Raw genomic sequence first — 16,922 nt, 5'->3', positions numbered from 1 at the left:
ATATAGATTATAGATTATATCTTTGCAAAAATGTCTTATAATTAATTTTTTCTAATATGAGTGAAATACATTATATGGTATAATTTTCTTGTTACTGTGAATTAATTACTTATTGTACTTCTGTGAATGTGTTTGTTAACATCATTAGGACCTTTCTGTCAATCACAGTGAAAATAACCAGTTTATTCATATTCTCAAGTATAGTCATTTAGTTATGACTTTTTTTGAGTAGACAGTTATGTCAGTATTAAATTTTAATGGTAATATTTTTATTTTAATCTCTCAGATTACTCAAAGATTGTCCTGGTTTTGTGTTTACCCCTCGATCAAGGGAGGAACTTCCACCAAACTTCCCCAGTGAAATTCCTGGAATTTGTTATTTTCTGGAAGCTTATCAACAAGGAACAAATTCAAAACCGTGGTTCCAAAAGAAAGATGTTGAAAATGGCAATGCTAATTTTTTAGGCAAAGCATCGGGAATAGATTAGTAAAATATGTACACGATTATTAGTCTTTGGGGTTTGACTCCTTAGAGCATGTGTGGAATCTCTGAAAGCACTTTAGGAAGTAGATGGCTAAAGAGCAGTATTAAAATTTCAGGAGCTAAGTCACCATCTACTTTTTCTTCCACTTAACATGACAAAATATATTTACTTTAATAATTCAACTCTTCAGTGAAATTAAAAAACAAAGAAACCTCGAAAAGTGACTTTTGGGGATATATCTATTATATAACAATCACTTATTTAGCACATTGTACATAATATATCAGGCATTTGTAGTGACCTGTACAATGTGATGGAGTCACTTGCAATATTGTGTCCTGGTGGAATGCCATGGTTATTAAAGTGTATTTGTGATAGTGTTGCCTTAAAAAAGCTTTTGAATAGAAATTATAATCTTCAGTACCGTAAGTTCTTTGAACCTTTCAACTCTGCCTTTTATTACCTCATTTAATTTTTAGCATATATAACAAAATAGATTAAGTTTTTTGTTCCTGTTGCACTTTTCTTTCTTCTTTTTATTTCTTTAATAAAATAAGCAATTATGGGTTAGATGCAATGTGAATATAAAATAGATCTTATGTAAATATCAAAGATTATTTTATAAAAATATTCTCCATAACATGATGTGTCATTAACAATAAATACTTCTTTTTGTTTGACTTTTCTTTTTTATTCTACACATGGTGAAAGCTATTTTAATTCATATTAGCAATTTAATTCCTATTCATTTTTGCGTTATAGTATTTAGGATAAAAGAGGCTTACAGCCTATGTTAAAATGCAATAATATCATTCTAGTTAATTTAACCAGAAGCAACATGAGAGTAAGTAAACATTCACGTTAAATTCCAGAAAGTACAGAAACAAAATATTTACACACACACACACACACACACACACACACCACACAGTAATTTACACAACACACAACACAAATTACAACACACAGTAATTTGGGTCTATTTCAGCAGACAACCTCTGTTGCTATGCTGAGCCATATAAAGTTCCAATAAGAAAATCAAAGTTCAGAAGTGGGAAATAAGACTTGTTCTTTTTTTCTGACAGTGTATTTTTGAGTATTTGAACACTTTATTGTGTGTATGTGTCCTAAGAATTATCCATTTTTTTTGTCTTATTAAGTACACATCTGTGAATTTGTGTTCTAGTTGAAATATCTCAATGATATTGTTTAAAGAGACTGTTAGTGCTGAAGAAAGTGATGCGGTAATTGGAAACTTTTCAACATTTTTCTGGAGCTTGAACTTTAATTTTTCATGATGTTAGTCTAAGATCTCTGGTGAATTAAATAACCTACAGAGTTTGTTTTAGGATAAGGATTTGATTTTAAAAGAGCTCATCTTCAAAGCAAGAGAAAGGTGAACATTATAGTTTTTAAATCAATATTAACAGAGCCAGAGATATGCTGAACTCTTCTTTGGGGAGTTAAGAAGTAACTCAGTTTAAAAGTTCTTTAATTAACTCCACTAGTTCCCAGGCTACCCCATGGTGACCTCAGAAATAAAAAGTAATTGTTGATTGGCCTCTAGAATCCCGAGTCTACTAATACAGATATCACATTGATTATTATTAACTATGTCATACCCTAACATCTTGAAGGACTGAATGTGTTTCATTAAATACCAATCCTATTGTTGGAAAACACCATAGGCCTTGGGAAAAATATAGTTATAGTCTTACAAATATATGAAGTTAATAAAAATACTTAAATGGAAAATTAATACTTACATACATTTTTTTTCCTGGAATTGAGCCCTTAGGGAAAATAATAAGAATTTAAGGAAATTAAAAGCATACAACAAAATGTCTTTATCAAATATTTAAACAGACCCCACTTTGGTAATTATTTGTGTTCTAAAAGTTTGTAAGTCCAATTAGAATTCAAAAAATATTTTCTCTGTGTGTGTTCACATACAAAATCAATAGAGTAAAATGTATGCAATCTGAGTAAAAGCTATAGGAGAATTCCTTGTACTATTCCTGCATCCTTTCTATAAATTTGACATTTTATATGAATAAAAAGTCACCAAAAATATATTTTCCCACAGAAATGAAATAATCTGTGATACGTTCCCTACACCAGCCTACAAAGTTTCATTAATTATGGAATACTTTGTGGACCTTGAGCAAGATGACCATATAGCATTTCCACGATTGAATACATTCAAAATCCACAAAAAAAATGTAAGGAATTCCCTTTCCCTCTGTTTTATCCAATTTGGAGGATAAGGGTTATGGAGGCATTTTCATATCCAGAACACTGGTGGTAGCTAGGGACAAAGAGCCTAAAAGGTAATTCTCACAGAAATAATTTAACAAAACAGGAGCTCTGATTTAGGAATGAACTGAGAACTGAGAAAAGAATGGACATAGAGGGCCTGTGGAAGGGTTGGGAACTAAGGGTTCTGAATCTTGTTGCCAGATCAACTTTCCTAAAAAATAATGTGGGGTCCCAAGACTGCTTCCTTATCAGCTTGTTTTTCCTGAGAATTTCAGGAGCTGTTCCTTTTATTCAAATTTCATTGTTTCCACTCATGGCTTCTTGCCCCATTATCTTGTGCCCAGTAAATAAATTTAAACAAAATAAATTTTCTCTTCATATATATTTCTCAAGCAAGCATAGAGTTCCCCTGAAATTTTCTAAAGACATTTGCATCAAGAAGCAAAGAGAGATAGAGAGTTAAAATGTCTCTTCCCATTTTTTCTCATCTTTTTATTTCCATCTATATTTTGTAAGAAAACACAAAGTTTAAACCTAAAGAAAAATAGATTCACTTACTCAATTTCATTTATTTATTTCATCATTTCTTGAATGACTTTTATGTGCCAGGAATAATATTGTTTTGGAATTCAAAGATAAAATATGGCCCATTCTATCAAAAATGGAAAATGAAAGATGAACGTAAGATAATTAATTATAAAATTCTGTGAGAGTACAAAGTAGGAGGAGACTCAGTGCTTGGCGAAGTGTCATGATCTTAGAGGAGTCCATTAAGCCAAGAGGAAAGGACTTGGTTCAAGCAAATAATCAAGTACACACAAAGAAATGGAGTCTTGGAGATGCATAGTATACCCTGATGGCAAGTGGCTGGGGATGAGTTGGAGTGAGGAAAACAAAGACAGAAAGACCACTGGATACAAATCATGAAGGGGACTATTTGTCACGTTAAGGTGTGTGATTATTATTAATATTAACAATCATCATTATTTATTTCTATGGAGACCTTGGTTCAAAACAAATCTCACAAGAGAAAAAAAAAAGCAAAAGAGTAAAAGAAGTAGACCATTGGCTTCTGCCTCCCTCCCCAACAGTTTTAAAACTACAAGTAGCCACGGGAGATGTCAGATGTTAAAGGAAGAAATGATAAAATCGGATGTGTGTTTTTGAAAGACCAAGTCAGAAACAGCATGGATAAGGGTGGATATTTACTTGCACAGATGACCAAATGAACATTCTTCCATATCTCAGAAGGGTATGATTTGTGCTATATCCTGGGTATTTTACCACAAGTATGAACATAAAGCTGGGATGTCTGGCACTGGAATTTCATATTACTCTCGAGGCCATTAGTCCTCTGGATCCTTTGGTGGGAAGGAAGAGTTGCTTCTGCCTAGCACGTGAAAGAGATGATGAAGGGGGGTGCCTTTTCCACATAGATCTGGGGAATAGACATGACCCCCTGAGATTCCCTAGTTCGGAAAGTGCCCAAGTAGAGCTTTACACGCAAAGCCCAAATGAAGTCTAGGGCTGTTCAATGCTTGAAAGCTACATTCAGGTCCCTGTTAAAGCAACAGTTAAAAGTCCCAAAGAGAATGGGTTAATGAATTATTGTAGTAGTTTTAAGTGCATAGAGTTTACCTGGATAACTCATTATTAAAACATGGAAACAAATCTCTTTGATACCTATTTGTTGGGTGGCTGGATAGCTCACGACCCTTCACTGAGCAATAAAACATACAGTGTTCGTTTTGCATGATTATGTACTTTGGTGTCATTCTTTAGATATCTGTGCTTGGAAAGTTAAATGAAGGCAGATTTGAAGGGTGGAAGGATGGAAGGATTTAATGTGTGTGAGAGAGGTAGAAGGGCAGTCGTTAGAGGAGCTAGACCAGAGGTGTTGTGATTCCTGTGAGGAAGGACTTACTATCTCCTGCAAAACAAAAACTCAATGCTGCAGAAAGGATAGGGAAATATAGTTCTCTTGTCTAATTAATCACAGGCTAAAAGCAGGGACAGCTTGCTTTGTTAAGCAGAGAACACGAAAATGTAATTTCAAACCAAAGTTTACAGTGTTATAATGTACATTCTTTGTTGGGGTTCTTCTCAAATCCAGAGAAACCTTGGTATCCTGTAGTGCGAAGGGAAAGAACCACTCCTGTTGTGAAAGCCATGAGCTTGGGAGCCATTAGTCCCTTGTTCAGTTTCCTTCTACTCTTTGCATGTTTGCTTCCAGATTTTAGATAGTGTGGCTCCCTTTTCAATGCTTTTTTATTATATTGATGATGTGTACTCCTTTAATATTCTTTAAGCTATGACAAACGTTTTACATTTCATTGCCATCTATATTTCTCTTTAAGTAGCTTTAAATTTGTCATGCCTTCATTTATTTTGGCTAGCTCATGGAATCTACACACTTTTTCGTCCAAAACTATTCTCTTATTTTCTTCTTTATGCCCATTTATTCCCATATTCAGGGCATGCCAAAAAATAGCATAAGGGCATAGATTCTGTTTTTCTTTTCTTTTCTTTTTTTTAAACTGAGCAAAGGGGGAGAGAAGAGGAAGTGATATTCTGAAAGCGAGGCTTCTTTTGTCATCAGTGCTGATTCTTTTCCATCATGATAAACTTGGTTTCAGGAAAATGTTAATATTTTAGATTTACACATTGGGATAGAAACCAGGACAAAATTAAACGGCAGATCTAGTAGGACTAAATCTCAGACATTCTGGTAGAATATTTTGGATAAGGTTGTGCTGCCTTTCAATTTTTTAAGTACTTAATGTCACAATATTAAATTGCCAATAAACCTTACAGATTGTGAACAAAATTGCTTGGCAGAAAAGGACTTTGCATAATACTCAAATCTGAAAGCATCCACTAAGATGTCTGTTTAGTCTGAAATGTTGCCAAACCCATCTGTGTTGAGGAAAGAAATAGGAAGTGGCCTCAAAGAAAATTAAAACAAAACAAATAGAAACAAAAAAAGCTATTATAGAAGTTGGACAATCCAGTGTATTCCACACCTGGAATAAAAGTGACAAACAGGCCTTTTCAGAAATTATAGTGCTACTGGTCATGGAGTTCTGTGCCTTTGGAAATAGTATTGCCCAGTGACTTAGGGATGGGCAGCCTCCAGACACTGTTCCATCACAATGAGCTGCCTTCTTCCCCAAATAACTTGCATCTTGCAAAACTGAAGCAAATAAAATATATATTAGTGTTTGAGAATTAACTGCTCCTTCACCTCTTCCCACATGTACATTAAAGATGCCCTGCAAAATCTTATAACAGAAATGATATCCACTACTCTAGAGAGGTCTTCTCCAACCTTTTGGATTCCTGCCCACTACGCATAAAATATTTTAGTACATGGACAATACATTATGAATATTTAAAAAATTGTAATATAACTAGTATTAGTGTTTATGATTAATAAATATAATATGCTACTGTCAAACTTGTATCCTACGATATAGTAGTAAAGTTTCTTTTATTTTTTAAGTGAACATGAATATAAATAGAAATCCCAGTGTTTTCTTCTCTTATCTAGTGTATCATCTTTATATTTTATTTTGGAAACTGCTACAATTGGCTAGTGGATCTTCACTTTCTTTGAGTCACCTGTTATTTTGAGAACTGGATAAAAGATATAGGCCATCACTCCTCCAAAAACGTGCATATGACCTTCCAACTCAAGACTTCTATGTACATAATTCTAGAGGTTTAAGGACTCCCTAGAGACTACACGTAGGCCACCCCAGTGTGGTAGCATAGACCTTCAAACTAAGAATATATTATTTAGAGGGGGGAAATAGCAAATAACCTTTGAAATGAGAAGAGAGTAAATAACTGGGAAAAGTCTGTGACTTTTTGTTTAGATGAGACCGCTTTCCATTTTTGAGGAATAAAGGAAGTGTGTGTGCGTGTGTCTGTGTGTGTGTGTGTGTGTGTGTCTGTGTGTTTCTCCTATTCTGTGGAATGATTCATGGGGCTTCACATACAAGCAACTAAAATTTTCTTTTCAGCAAATATTTAATACATCTCTCAACACATTTTCTCTAGCTTTTGGTAAATGTGCATTGCTATTGGTATTCCAATTTGCCCCCTAATTTAAGTATATTTTTTCATTTTTTCTCTGTGTAAAAGAGGATGCTATTGGACCTTGCATTGAAAATCTTCTTGATATTAACAACACTCCCTTTATTGTAACTTTCACAGTTTCTTTAAATAACATGTTTATTTTGAGTTCTGCTTCTGGAAGTGTTGCAAAGCCTATCAAAAAGTTATCCTGTGTCTCAGAAGCTTGTTAGATATTGCTGCCACATGAATGTTGTAATAAAAGTGTTTAAATAAAAGCCTTCTTAAAATTTAAAATGAGTTCTATTTAAAAACAAAGTGAACCATTGACTCAAATAAAAACAGTATTATTCAAAGTAATACAAATATGTTTATTCTGATACAGAGAGAGGAAACCAACATAACGGGTGGAAACACAGGACCAATAATCATGATTTCAGGTTTTTGCTATGCATAGGTCAATGTAGCCAAAATCCAATTTCAAAAAGCTATTGTTAATAGCTCATGCATATCCTACACAAGCTACCTGTCTCTCGCCCCGTTCCTGGAGCTACTGCTCAGTCATTTTATGGGCCTAATGAATGCCATAGGCTGCTGTCATGGATCTGTAGGACAGGCTGGGACAATTGCGCTCAGCGAGGGCCTCCTCGAGCAAAGCATAGATTCATTTATTCATACTGAACTGGGAACCCTAATGTCTACCAGCTTTCTGGGAAGCGACAGAGGAGGTATTGTCAACTAGTGCATCCTACCTGAATCCGCGTTGGGGATTCCGAAAATGGTAAACAACACTTTCTTTCCAGGAGCACCATGTGCAACCTGGGACTGTACTTATATGGAAGCTCAGCATTGGGAAAGGAGAAAGGGACAAAAGCTCTTCAAGGATTCAGTGCAACACCATGGTCATGAGGCCTGCAGATGGCTACAGAGATCTCTCCAGAGTGAGTTTCCTTGATTACTCAGGGAAGCTTCCTGGAGGGATAGCTGACTGTTTATGCAAACTCTGTAAGCAGTTGTTCCAGTGATGAGAGCCATAGTTAGAATGGTGCTATGGAATTTCCCCCAACTTTAGATGAAGTAAAAGACACCAACTGGACCACCCATATACCATTGGGTTACTTACTCGTACATCTGGGACGAACATAAATGGCAGTCACCAAGTACCTGTGCCAAAGAGAAATAGCTGAGCCATAGGTTAGAAGACGAACTGGTAGAATTGAGATCTAGAAAAGCCAACCAAATGAGCTTTTACTGCATTTACTTTCAACTGTATGATCAGTATCTTTAGCACAATCCATGACAAACAATCTTTTAATTTTTATTGGCAGGCTCATCACTGAAATATGACTCATCTTCTGCTCTGGGTTTTTTTCCTTATCCCCAAGTTCAATAGTTTCATATGCTGCTCCCCTTTTCCTTTCCCAGCCTTCTAGCTGCACTTCTGGATTTTTCTCAAACCTCATTCTCAACTCCCAGGATGAACTACTCCCCCCTACGTTTTCCTGATGTTCAAATGTAGTGAACAAAATGGAGAAATGAATTAATGTTGGGAAACAGACCAAGGATTTTAATGGTGGTGGAAAAAGTGTTTCTAGCAGTGAGAAGTTAGGAAAAAACAACGTTAGAGGCTTAAATGCGCCTACCAGAACAAAGAGCAAAGATAATTTTTGACTCCCCAAATCAAAAACTATTATATAATGCTATTTATTTGTAAAACATCACCCTTCTCAAAAAAATCTAGACACATATGCAATACAACAGACTCAAATCAATATCTTTTGGGTATTGAAATATGAATAGAATTATACGTAATTTATGTTTTTCCCATTAACTTTCCAGTCTTTATGATTTTGTGAATACTCAATATTCTCATGTTTCTTTTCTATTTAAGTCAGCCCACAGCTAATTTCTTTTGCTTGCGATGCAGAACTTTGATAAAGAGCCCAACAATTTCCATGACAATTAATTCTGGGATCCTTCTTTCAAAGAATGCTTTGGCTATACATTGGGGGAAAAAGGGGCAGTGTCCTACATTATACATAAGCTACAGCAGTATAATGCATGTGTGAAACACAACATTGTCAACAGGAGAACAAAAGGTAGGTACGTATAGTAATAGGATATGTGTGGAATAGAGTGGGAGACTTTCTGTTATTGACATCTCTGAAAGATCAATATAGAAATGTAACTTATAGGTCTGTCCTAGTCAGCTTGGGCTGTTATAACATCATATTGTCAACTGGGTGGCTTAAACAACAGACGTTTACTTCTCATACTTCTGGAGGCTGGGAATCCAAGATCAGGTGTTGGCAGATTCGGTTCCTGGTGAGGAACCTCTTCCTGGCTTGCTGTGTCCTCACAGAACAGACTCTTTCTTTTCTTATAAGGACACTAATCCCATCATAAGGGCCCCACCTACATGACCTCATCTAAATCTATTGCCTCCCAAAGGCCCTAATACCTTCACATTGAAGATTAGGTAGGGCTTCAACATACGAATTTTAGAGGACACAAGCATTCAGTCCTTAATAAGGTCTTGGAGACATTTCAGAATTTGGTTCAGAAAATATACTCAACACATACTATTCGTATCCTATTGCTGCTATAACTAATTACTAGAAATGGAATGACTTTAAACAACACACATTTATTACTTTACAATTCTGGAGGTCAGAAGTCCTAAAATCAAGGTCAGCAGGGCTGCATTCCTTCTGACGCTCTAGGGAAGTATCCTTTTCTTGCCTATTCCAGCATTTACTGGTCTCTTGCATTCCTTGGCTCATGGATCCTTCCTTACATCCCTGTGACCTTTGCTTCTATCATCACATCTTCTCTGACTTTGACACTCCTGCCTCTCTCCTATAAGGACCTTTGTGATTCACAGGCTCAGGGAACATATTCACAGGCTCGGGGATTAGTGCAAGAACATCTTGAGGTGGGGTTGAGAGGTGGCGAGGGGAGGGCATTATTCTGTCTACTACAGCATACCTAATGTTACATATGTGGGAAGATCTACCTCACAGCTCAGGACTTTCCAACTCAGTTCACTTTACTGTATCTTTTTTTTTTTTTTTTTTTCATGTGAGAAAACTCTTGATTTCACTAAAATCATCTTTACCCTGGTTAGACTGGAAAAACCAAAGATTTCCATAGAAGGCCCGCAAAGTAGGACTGAATAGCCTTGGAAATTATGACCAATTATTTGTGGGGTTTTTTACTGGTTTCTTGGCAGGGATGAAAATGAAAGCAACAGAGTACAAAGAAGAAAGAAATAAGAACAGTTCAAAATAAGTGAATGCACAGAAAAACATACCTCTGTGTGGTTTGATTTTCATTCACCTGGGATAACAGAAGGGAACAAATCTAGAGCTGCTTTATTCTGCTGACAGTGGCTCCTATCTGTGCGGTTGGACTGATAATAAAGGAAGGGATCAGGAAACCATGCTTTGCAGTCTCTACAATACCACTGTGGGATTTAAGCATTATCTTAAACCCCACACCTATGAAAATGGACTCTTTACATTATTATATACCTATTTCTTAAATGGATCATAAAGTTCACATTTGGTGAGCATTTGCCATGTGTCAAGCACTGTAATACATCCTTTACATGGATTATCGGATTTCATCTCCACGATTCCCTTATTTTCAGAGGTTTAGAGAAGTTTAGTATCGTGTCCACAGTGAGGCCAAAACCCAGAAATCTTCTGAATCTCATTCTCTTACCCCTTCATGGTATTTTCTCACATGAATAATATTCAAAATTCATGTATTTCAGACAGAGAATCGTATAATAAAGATAGCAAATCCAATGTGCATTAAATTGTACTGTCTATAAAATGCATTCATGTGTGTTAACTCATTTGACCCTTATCAAAAACCCTATAGAAGGTATAAATCAATGGCTCTCATTCTCCCCTATTTCCTTTTGTATCAGCAATATTCAATATGCAATTGGATACAGACTAGAAAAAAGCAGTACTTTAATGCAGTATCTAGAGGCTTTTAAGAGGTGTGGACTGTCTTGAAATAGACATGTGTAGTTCAAGTGTTGGATTCCAACTGCCACTAGGTGAGACAGGAAAGTATATCTAGCTCTGGTTTCATGGGAATCTTAAAATTTTCCAGGGCTTCTGACATAATTCATTACTAATTATTACTTCTTGGCTAAGATTTTAATTTTTCATTGTTCCCTAACAAAACAAAATGCATAAAAGCTTTCCTCATATAGAAAAATAAATTTTTACACTGTGAACTTTAAAATACCTTTCAGTGCTCAAAGTGGATGAATCTTTGACATAATGATGGTAGATCTAGCCTTATAAAAAGGTCTGATAATCTTTTCCAGCCACATATAAATTTGTTTCTCTATTAATCAGCTTGACTCTGAAAGCATAACATTAGAGCTAAATCCAGTTTTCGTAAGATTTTCTCAGGAAGAAAAAATATTTTTATTTAATTAAAGTTGATTAATGTTTTTAGTTATTATAACATCAATACTAACCATCATCCCTAACTCTCTTTAATTGATTTCCATTTACTTAGAGTTAAAACATTATATATACATACTGGGGGTGCCAAAAAATGTATACACATGACTTGTATTCATTTTTTGTTGTTGGTATATATTGAGTATTACAATTTTAATACAGTTTTTTCCTTTCTTAAAATGTGTATACCTTTTTTTTGGCTCTCTCTCTATATCTCTATCTCTCTGACTGCATTTTATTTGTTTATAAATTATAATGGCAGGATAAACACTTAAAAGAACTTGGCATAGAAAAAGTAAATTTAAAAAGTCCCTCTTTTAATATTTAGTACCCTTTCACGTGGCTAAATTTGCAAATTAAAATAATATCTGAATGTCACCTCTTTAGGAATCTGAATTATGAAATCCCCTTTTTTCCCCATTAATCCAAAACCACATCATTAATGTGTCATTAAGAACACAATTTTCTTTTTGCTCGTAAGCAATCTGAATTCCTTGCTTTAAGTATTGAGTGATTATATTAGCGAAAGTCACAAGAGGTATCATTATGGTGTGCCCAACTAGCGTTGGCACAGAAGATTCACAAAGAAACAATAATCTGGCTCTGAGCTATGCAGATAAAAGAAGTGTATGGATATAAAGCAAATCATTGTATAAGGTTGAAATTAAAGAACACCCTGCTCCATGAAATGATCCAAAAATAGAAGCCCTGGTTCCACGGTAGAAAATACTGGCAAAACACCAAAGCTTTGAAAAACACATACACAGACCTAAGAACATCCCCCCAACCTAAAGTTTGATATTTTCACATCACTGGAAAAGCTTTGAAAACAACAGTTACGATACATTTAAGAGTTAACTTACCCAACTAATTTATTTTTATCGGCTGAAAATGTGAGTCATTCATCTGACATTTTGGAAAGCCACATATTGCCTTCTTATTTATTTATGTATTTATGTATGTATGTATGTATGTATTTATTTATTTATTTACTATGTATTGGCCTGATCTTCAAATTGTGTTGACTTTAAGACTGGCTCAGGGGCAGCTGGTTAGCTCAGGGGTTAGAGCACCGTGCTCATAATACCAAGGTCGCTCGTTCGATTCCCACATGGACCAGTGAGCTGTGCCCTCCACGAGATTGAAAACTATGATTTGACCTGAAGCTGAGCTGCGCCCACCCCCGCCCCCCCCCCAAAAAAAAAGAACAGAAAAAAAAACAACTAGATTGAAAAACAACAACTTGACACGGAGCTGATGGATCCTGGAAAAACACACTGTTCCCCAATAAAAAATTAAAAAAAAAAAAAAAAAATAGACTGGCTCAGACACTCCCTAAGCTTTTCTTCCTAACTGATTCTCCTCAGCTCCTGCCATACAGAGGAGCGTGCAATATATTGTTTCTGACAATACAGCATAATCTACTTGTGACCTGATTGCTAGGCTCTTTTGTCAGCAGTGGTGACTATGAGTAGGGGCTTACAGAAGCATGGTGATCTCTATTGGGTTCCTCCATGGCTGAAGGGCTCTCTCTTCTCCCTGAATATCACATCCATTGTAGAATCTTGTGGCCCAATAAAAGCTGGCAAAGTTTTAGTGAACAGAACTTCCTTTAGATTCAGAGTGAATAAAAGATAATCAGAAAACAAAACAGTGTAATGTATTCACAAATGCAAATCGGTGTTGGACAGAATGACGATAACTGCAAAAAAATATTGGACAAAAAGAACAATGAGGGCAGAAGTTTGAATTTCAGAGAGAGAAAACAATTTGGCAGGGATGCTCATTCTTCATTTTCTCTGACATCTTTTTTAGGTGAACTTTCCTCATTTTTTATCACTAGAGAGGAATTTCCTCCCAAATCTCTTACCGATAGAAAATCTAAGGTACAGGACTCCACAGCCCAATTTAGACAGATGTAGCATGGGTCTACTGCTGTTCAAAGAAAAACAGGCCAGCATTTGAGAAAAAAAGTCTTTTTAACAAGCTAAAAAATTATTATATCTGTATACAAAAAAAAATCAAAAGGTACAGAAAGTCATAATAAAAAATGTCTTCGTCCCTCCAGCCACTGGTTTTAGTAACAGACAATAGACATCTCCTAACTTTCTTACATGTATACGAGGTCAGACAATTAAGTCTGTGAACTCATCTTAGAAAAGGTGACACATACCTCATTGCTGAATATCACTACAGTCACCTTCAAAGTACTCCCCTTGGGAAACTATGCATGGACGCCTGCATCTAGTACACCCTTCAAAGCAATTATGGAACTCTTTTTCTGGAATAGCCATCAGAGCTCATCGTATTACCCTTGATGTCCTGAATGTCATCAAAATGTTGTCCTTTCAATATTTCCTTTGTCTTCAGGTAAAGAAAGAAGTAATTGGGGGCCAGATGAGCAGAGAGGGTGTTCCAATACAGTTATTTGTTTACTGGCTAAAAACTCACTCACAGACATCCCCTGTTGTCGTGATGCAACAGCCATGGATTGTTGGCAAAAAGTTCAAGTTGTCTTACTTTTTCATGCAGCCTTTTCAGCACTTCCAAATAGTGAACTTGCTTAACTGTTTGTCCAGTTGGTACAAATCCATAATGAATAATCCCTCTGATATCGAAAAAGGTTAGCAACATCCTTGTAACAAGTTCACAAACTTAATTGTCAGAGCTCGTATTTAATCCAATATTGATAGAAATTAATATTTTATAAGTCATTTGTTGTTTTGTTCATTTTATATATAATTATTTTGTACCAGTTATGTTTCAAGATAAGTCTGAGTATGAGTGCCAGTAGTGTTATTGTTTTTACATTTCTCTAACTATATTCTCAGTTCCACTTCACACTGGTGATCGAGAAACAATGCTTGTATTCTCTTCCTCACTTTTGACCTCACCCTAGTCAACCATGTCCATGCACCTCAGCCACAAAGTTTTAATCGACAGTTCCTGCCCCTCTTATCTTCTCCCTGTGGTGGGCCTTCGGGCATTAGATTACAGACTGGTAGATCATAGGCTGCAGGATAGATTAATTAAACTTCTGCTCATTTTCTACTGGACATTTGCCAGTTCATCTGTTACCTCCCAGAAACAACAGAGGCCAAATTCTGGACAAAAACTTCATGGTTCCTGGCCATGATGTTGGACTAGGTGTCCCACCAGGACCAAGCACAGAACATGACTGGATCTTGTAGGGAAGTTTGGTAATGGGCAGAACTGGTTTTGACAGGACGCTCAACAAACTATATTACTGAAAATTTTAGCTGGCTCACTCAACTAGTCTCATTGACTGAAAGTAAAATATGTGAAACTCAATATTATTAGTTTTCAGTTTGTCATAAACCGTTGAGGGACCAAACCACAAAGGAAATGTTTATCTGCAAGACAATAAACTAGAGGATGCTGACCGGGAGGGAAAATTCCTTTTAAGGTTTGTGCATTGCAAAACACACACACACACACACACACACACACACACACACACACACACACACACACACTTACACACACCTAGTCAGTTTTTGCTATCTCTGAGAGTAGACCTTCGCATAAGAATATATTTGGTGGGACTAGAATAGCTGTATTCTCCCCTGCCCCAAAATTCATGCAACGAGCAAAGCTGGGTCTTCTCAGTCGTCATTGTTATGGCCTCAAATGAAAGCCTTGTCACTGGGGCGGGGGCGGGTAGGCTCTGGAGAGCAGCAGTATTGAGAGCATCTGAATTCCCTCCTCTACCGTTGATTGGTTGAAAATTAGGAGGCAGCACCCAGCCCCCTGCGGCTCGACTCGCCATTGGCTTCGAAGGGGTGGCAATCAGGGCGGCTGAGACTGCTGCGCTCGTTCCAGCTCTAGGCTGCCGCCGCGGTCCTGTTACGCTGTAGCCACTGCAGCCGCCGCCTGGGTCCCTTCGGCGGTGCTGCAACGTGGGGGCTGCCTCCCCGGCTCCGCGCGCAGTCATCATGGTGAGTATTCTCAGCCAGGTCAGGCCGGATCCTCAAGCTGCGGCTGGACAGGGCCTGGCTGCCCCAGGGACCCGGCCGCACCGCCGAAGCTTGGCGCGGGGGCTCAGGGAGCGCACCGCAGGTCGCCGGAGCAGGCTCTCTGTTGCCTGCGCCCGGGACTTGGGAGGTGGGAACGCCCGAGTTCTCAGCGGAGGAGTTAGGTGCCTTTGCTCCGTAGAGGGTCCGGCTTCCTGAGCTCGGAAAGGGGAGAGACGCCCAAGGCACCGGGGCTTTGCAGCTCAGGCCGGCCCCGCGGGTGTGGGAGGCTGAGCGCCAGAGTGGAGGGAGGCGCAGGCTTCGCCTCCCCTCTCCCACGTTTTCCCCATGCCCAGCCTGCCTCCGAGCGGTGACAGGTAAGCGGGGGTAAGGAGGTGGCATGGGGGTGGGGAGGTCGGTGATGGAGAGTATCTGCCTCTTACGGGGGTGGCTGCGCCCTTAATGTCTCTTTAGCAGCGAATACCGCGAATATATTGGACCCAGAGGGCGGGGTACAAGGTTAAAGCAGCGCACTGGCAGGAAATGCAGCAGTCTCACCCTCAAGCCCCTTACCACCTACAGCTGGTTCCTGACGCTCAGGTTTCCCCCTGTTCCCGCAGTATGGATTTGTGAACCACGCTCTGGAGCTGCTGGTGATCCGCAATTATGGCCTGGAGGTGTGGGAAGACATCAAGTAAGTGGGTCCCCGAGCTCGGGCTAGGCGCTAGAGGCGCATGTGGGAGAGGGAGGAGGTCCCCAGGCGGCCCCCGGCGCTGTCGCCTGCTCCTCGCTTTATCCTTCGCTTCCTGCTCCGGTCGCGGGCGCCTATTTCGGAGATGCCTCCTCCTGCCGCTCCCTGCTGCAGCTGCGCTCCCACGCTCCGGAGCGGGACCTGGAGAGGAGGGGTGGCCCGGGCGGGGCGGAGCTGGGAGGGCGAGAGCCAGGGAAGGGACCCCTGGGGTCACTGCGGCCTCCGGACCCGGCCGGAGCGTGGGAACGCGCTGCCAGCGCCCGGCAGCTCCCAGGCTTTTCACGACCGGCGGCTCCCACGCAGAGAAGGGCCCGGGGGACCACAAAGGCCTCCGCGACGTTCAAGCTCCCAGAGGCCTTAGAAACAAACGGAAGACCTTGCCTCGTTTAAAATTTCCACACCTTGCAGACACAAAAAAATAGTTAACCCTTTTCAGTGAGCTAAAACTCGCTTCTAATGAGACTGTTCTTGAGCAACTGTGAAGCATGTGCATTTATTCATTCTGAAATAAAGTGAAATTGGAATGTTTTCTATTTCATTTCCCCAAATTCCGCCCCCCCCCCTTTTTTTTGTTTCTGCTGTGGTGGAGGCTGCCAATTGTAGGCGGACATCCTAGTTTCAGTCTGCTAATGTCAGTCTAGAGCTCTGAGCTCGGTACTGTGGATGTGAGGGAAATACCCCAGGCACCTGAGAGTTTAAACCTGTTGGGATGATGGGTCATTTCTGCTACCACATTAAGTATTTCAATTTAACAGAGGCCTTTCTCTTTTTCTCTCGTATTCTGGTGAAATTTGCATTTAACTTACTGTATAGATGACCACAACCTACTAGCTACACCAAAACCTTATTTATGTATTTTTATTATTAGAATAACAGTCAATCACAT

The 16,922-nt window shown here is 38.6% G+C and overlaps 2 protein-coding genes across 15 annotated transcripts in view; both read left to right on the top strand.

Moving 5' to 3' along the window:
- Positions 1 to 3,763, top strand: part of GUCY1A1 (guanylate cyclase 1 soluble subunit alpha 1) — a 61,442-nt gene extending 57,679 nt beyond the window's left edge. For all 13 annotated transcript variants that reach the window (XM_019733231.2, XM_019733229.2, XM_074338402.1 and 10 more), the window contains one exon: positions 287 to 3,763. In XM_019733231.2, the coding sequence (XP_019588790.2) occupies positions 287 to 488 (202 nt within the window). In that variant the 3' untranslated portion in view covers positions 489 to 3,763. The remainder of the gene's footprint in view (positions 1 to 286) is intronic.
- Positions 3,764 to 15,119: 11,356 nt separating this feature from the next.
- GUCY1B1 (guanylate cyclase 1 soluble subunit beta 1) overlaps positions 15,120 to 16,922 on the top strand; it is a 42,698-nt gene continuing 40,895 nt past the window's right edge. Inside the window, exons 1-2 of one of the 2 annotated variants that reach the window (XM_019733181.2) lie at positions 15,120 to 15,270; positions 15,906 to 15,979. In XM_019733181.2, the coding sequence (XP_019588740.1) occupies positions 15,268 to 15,270; positions 15,906 to 15,979 (77 nt within the window). In that variant the 5' untranslated portion in view covers positions 15,120 to 15,267. Of the gene's footprint in view, positions 15,271 to 15,564; positions 15,663 to 15,905; positions 15,980 to 16,922 lie in introns of those variants that run through there. The other variant, XM_074338400.1, reaches the window with a different exon arrangement.

The sequence above is a fragment of the Rhinolophus sinicus genome, linkage group LG07, assembly GCF_036562045.2.
Source record: "Rhinolophus sinicus isolate RSC01 linkage group LG07, ASM3656204v1, whole genome shotgun sequence".
NCBI lineage: Eukaryota > Metazoa > Chordata > Mammalia > Chiroptera > Rhinolophidae > Rhinolophus > Rhinolophus sinicus.
The sequence above is the reverse complement of the archived record's forward strand: the minus strand, read 5'-3'. Positions and strand labels throughout refer to the sequence as shown.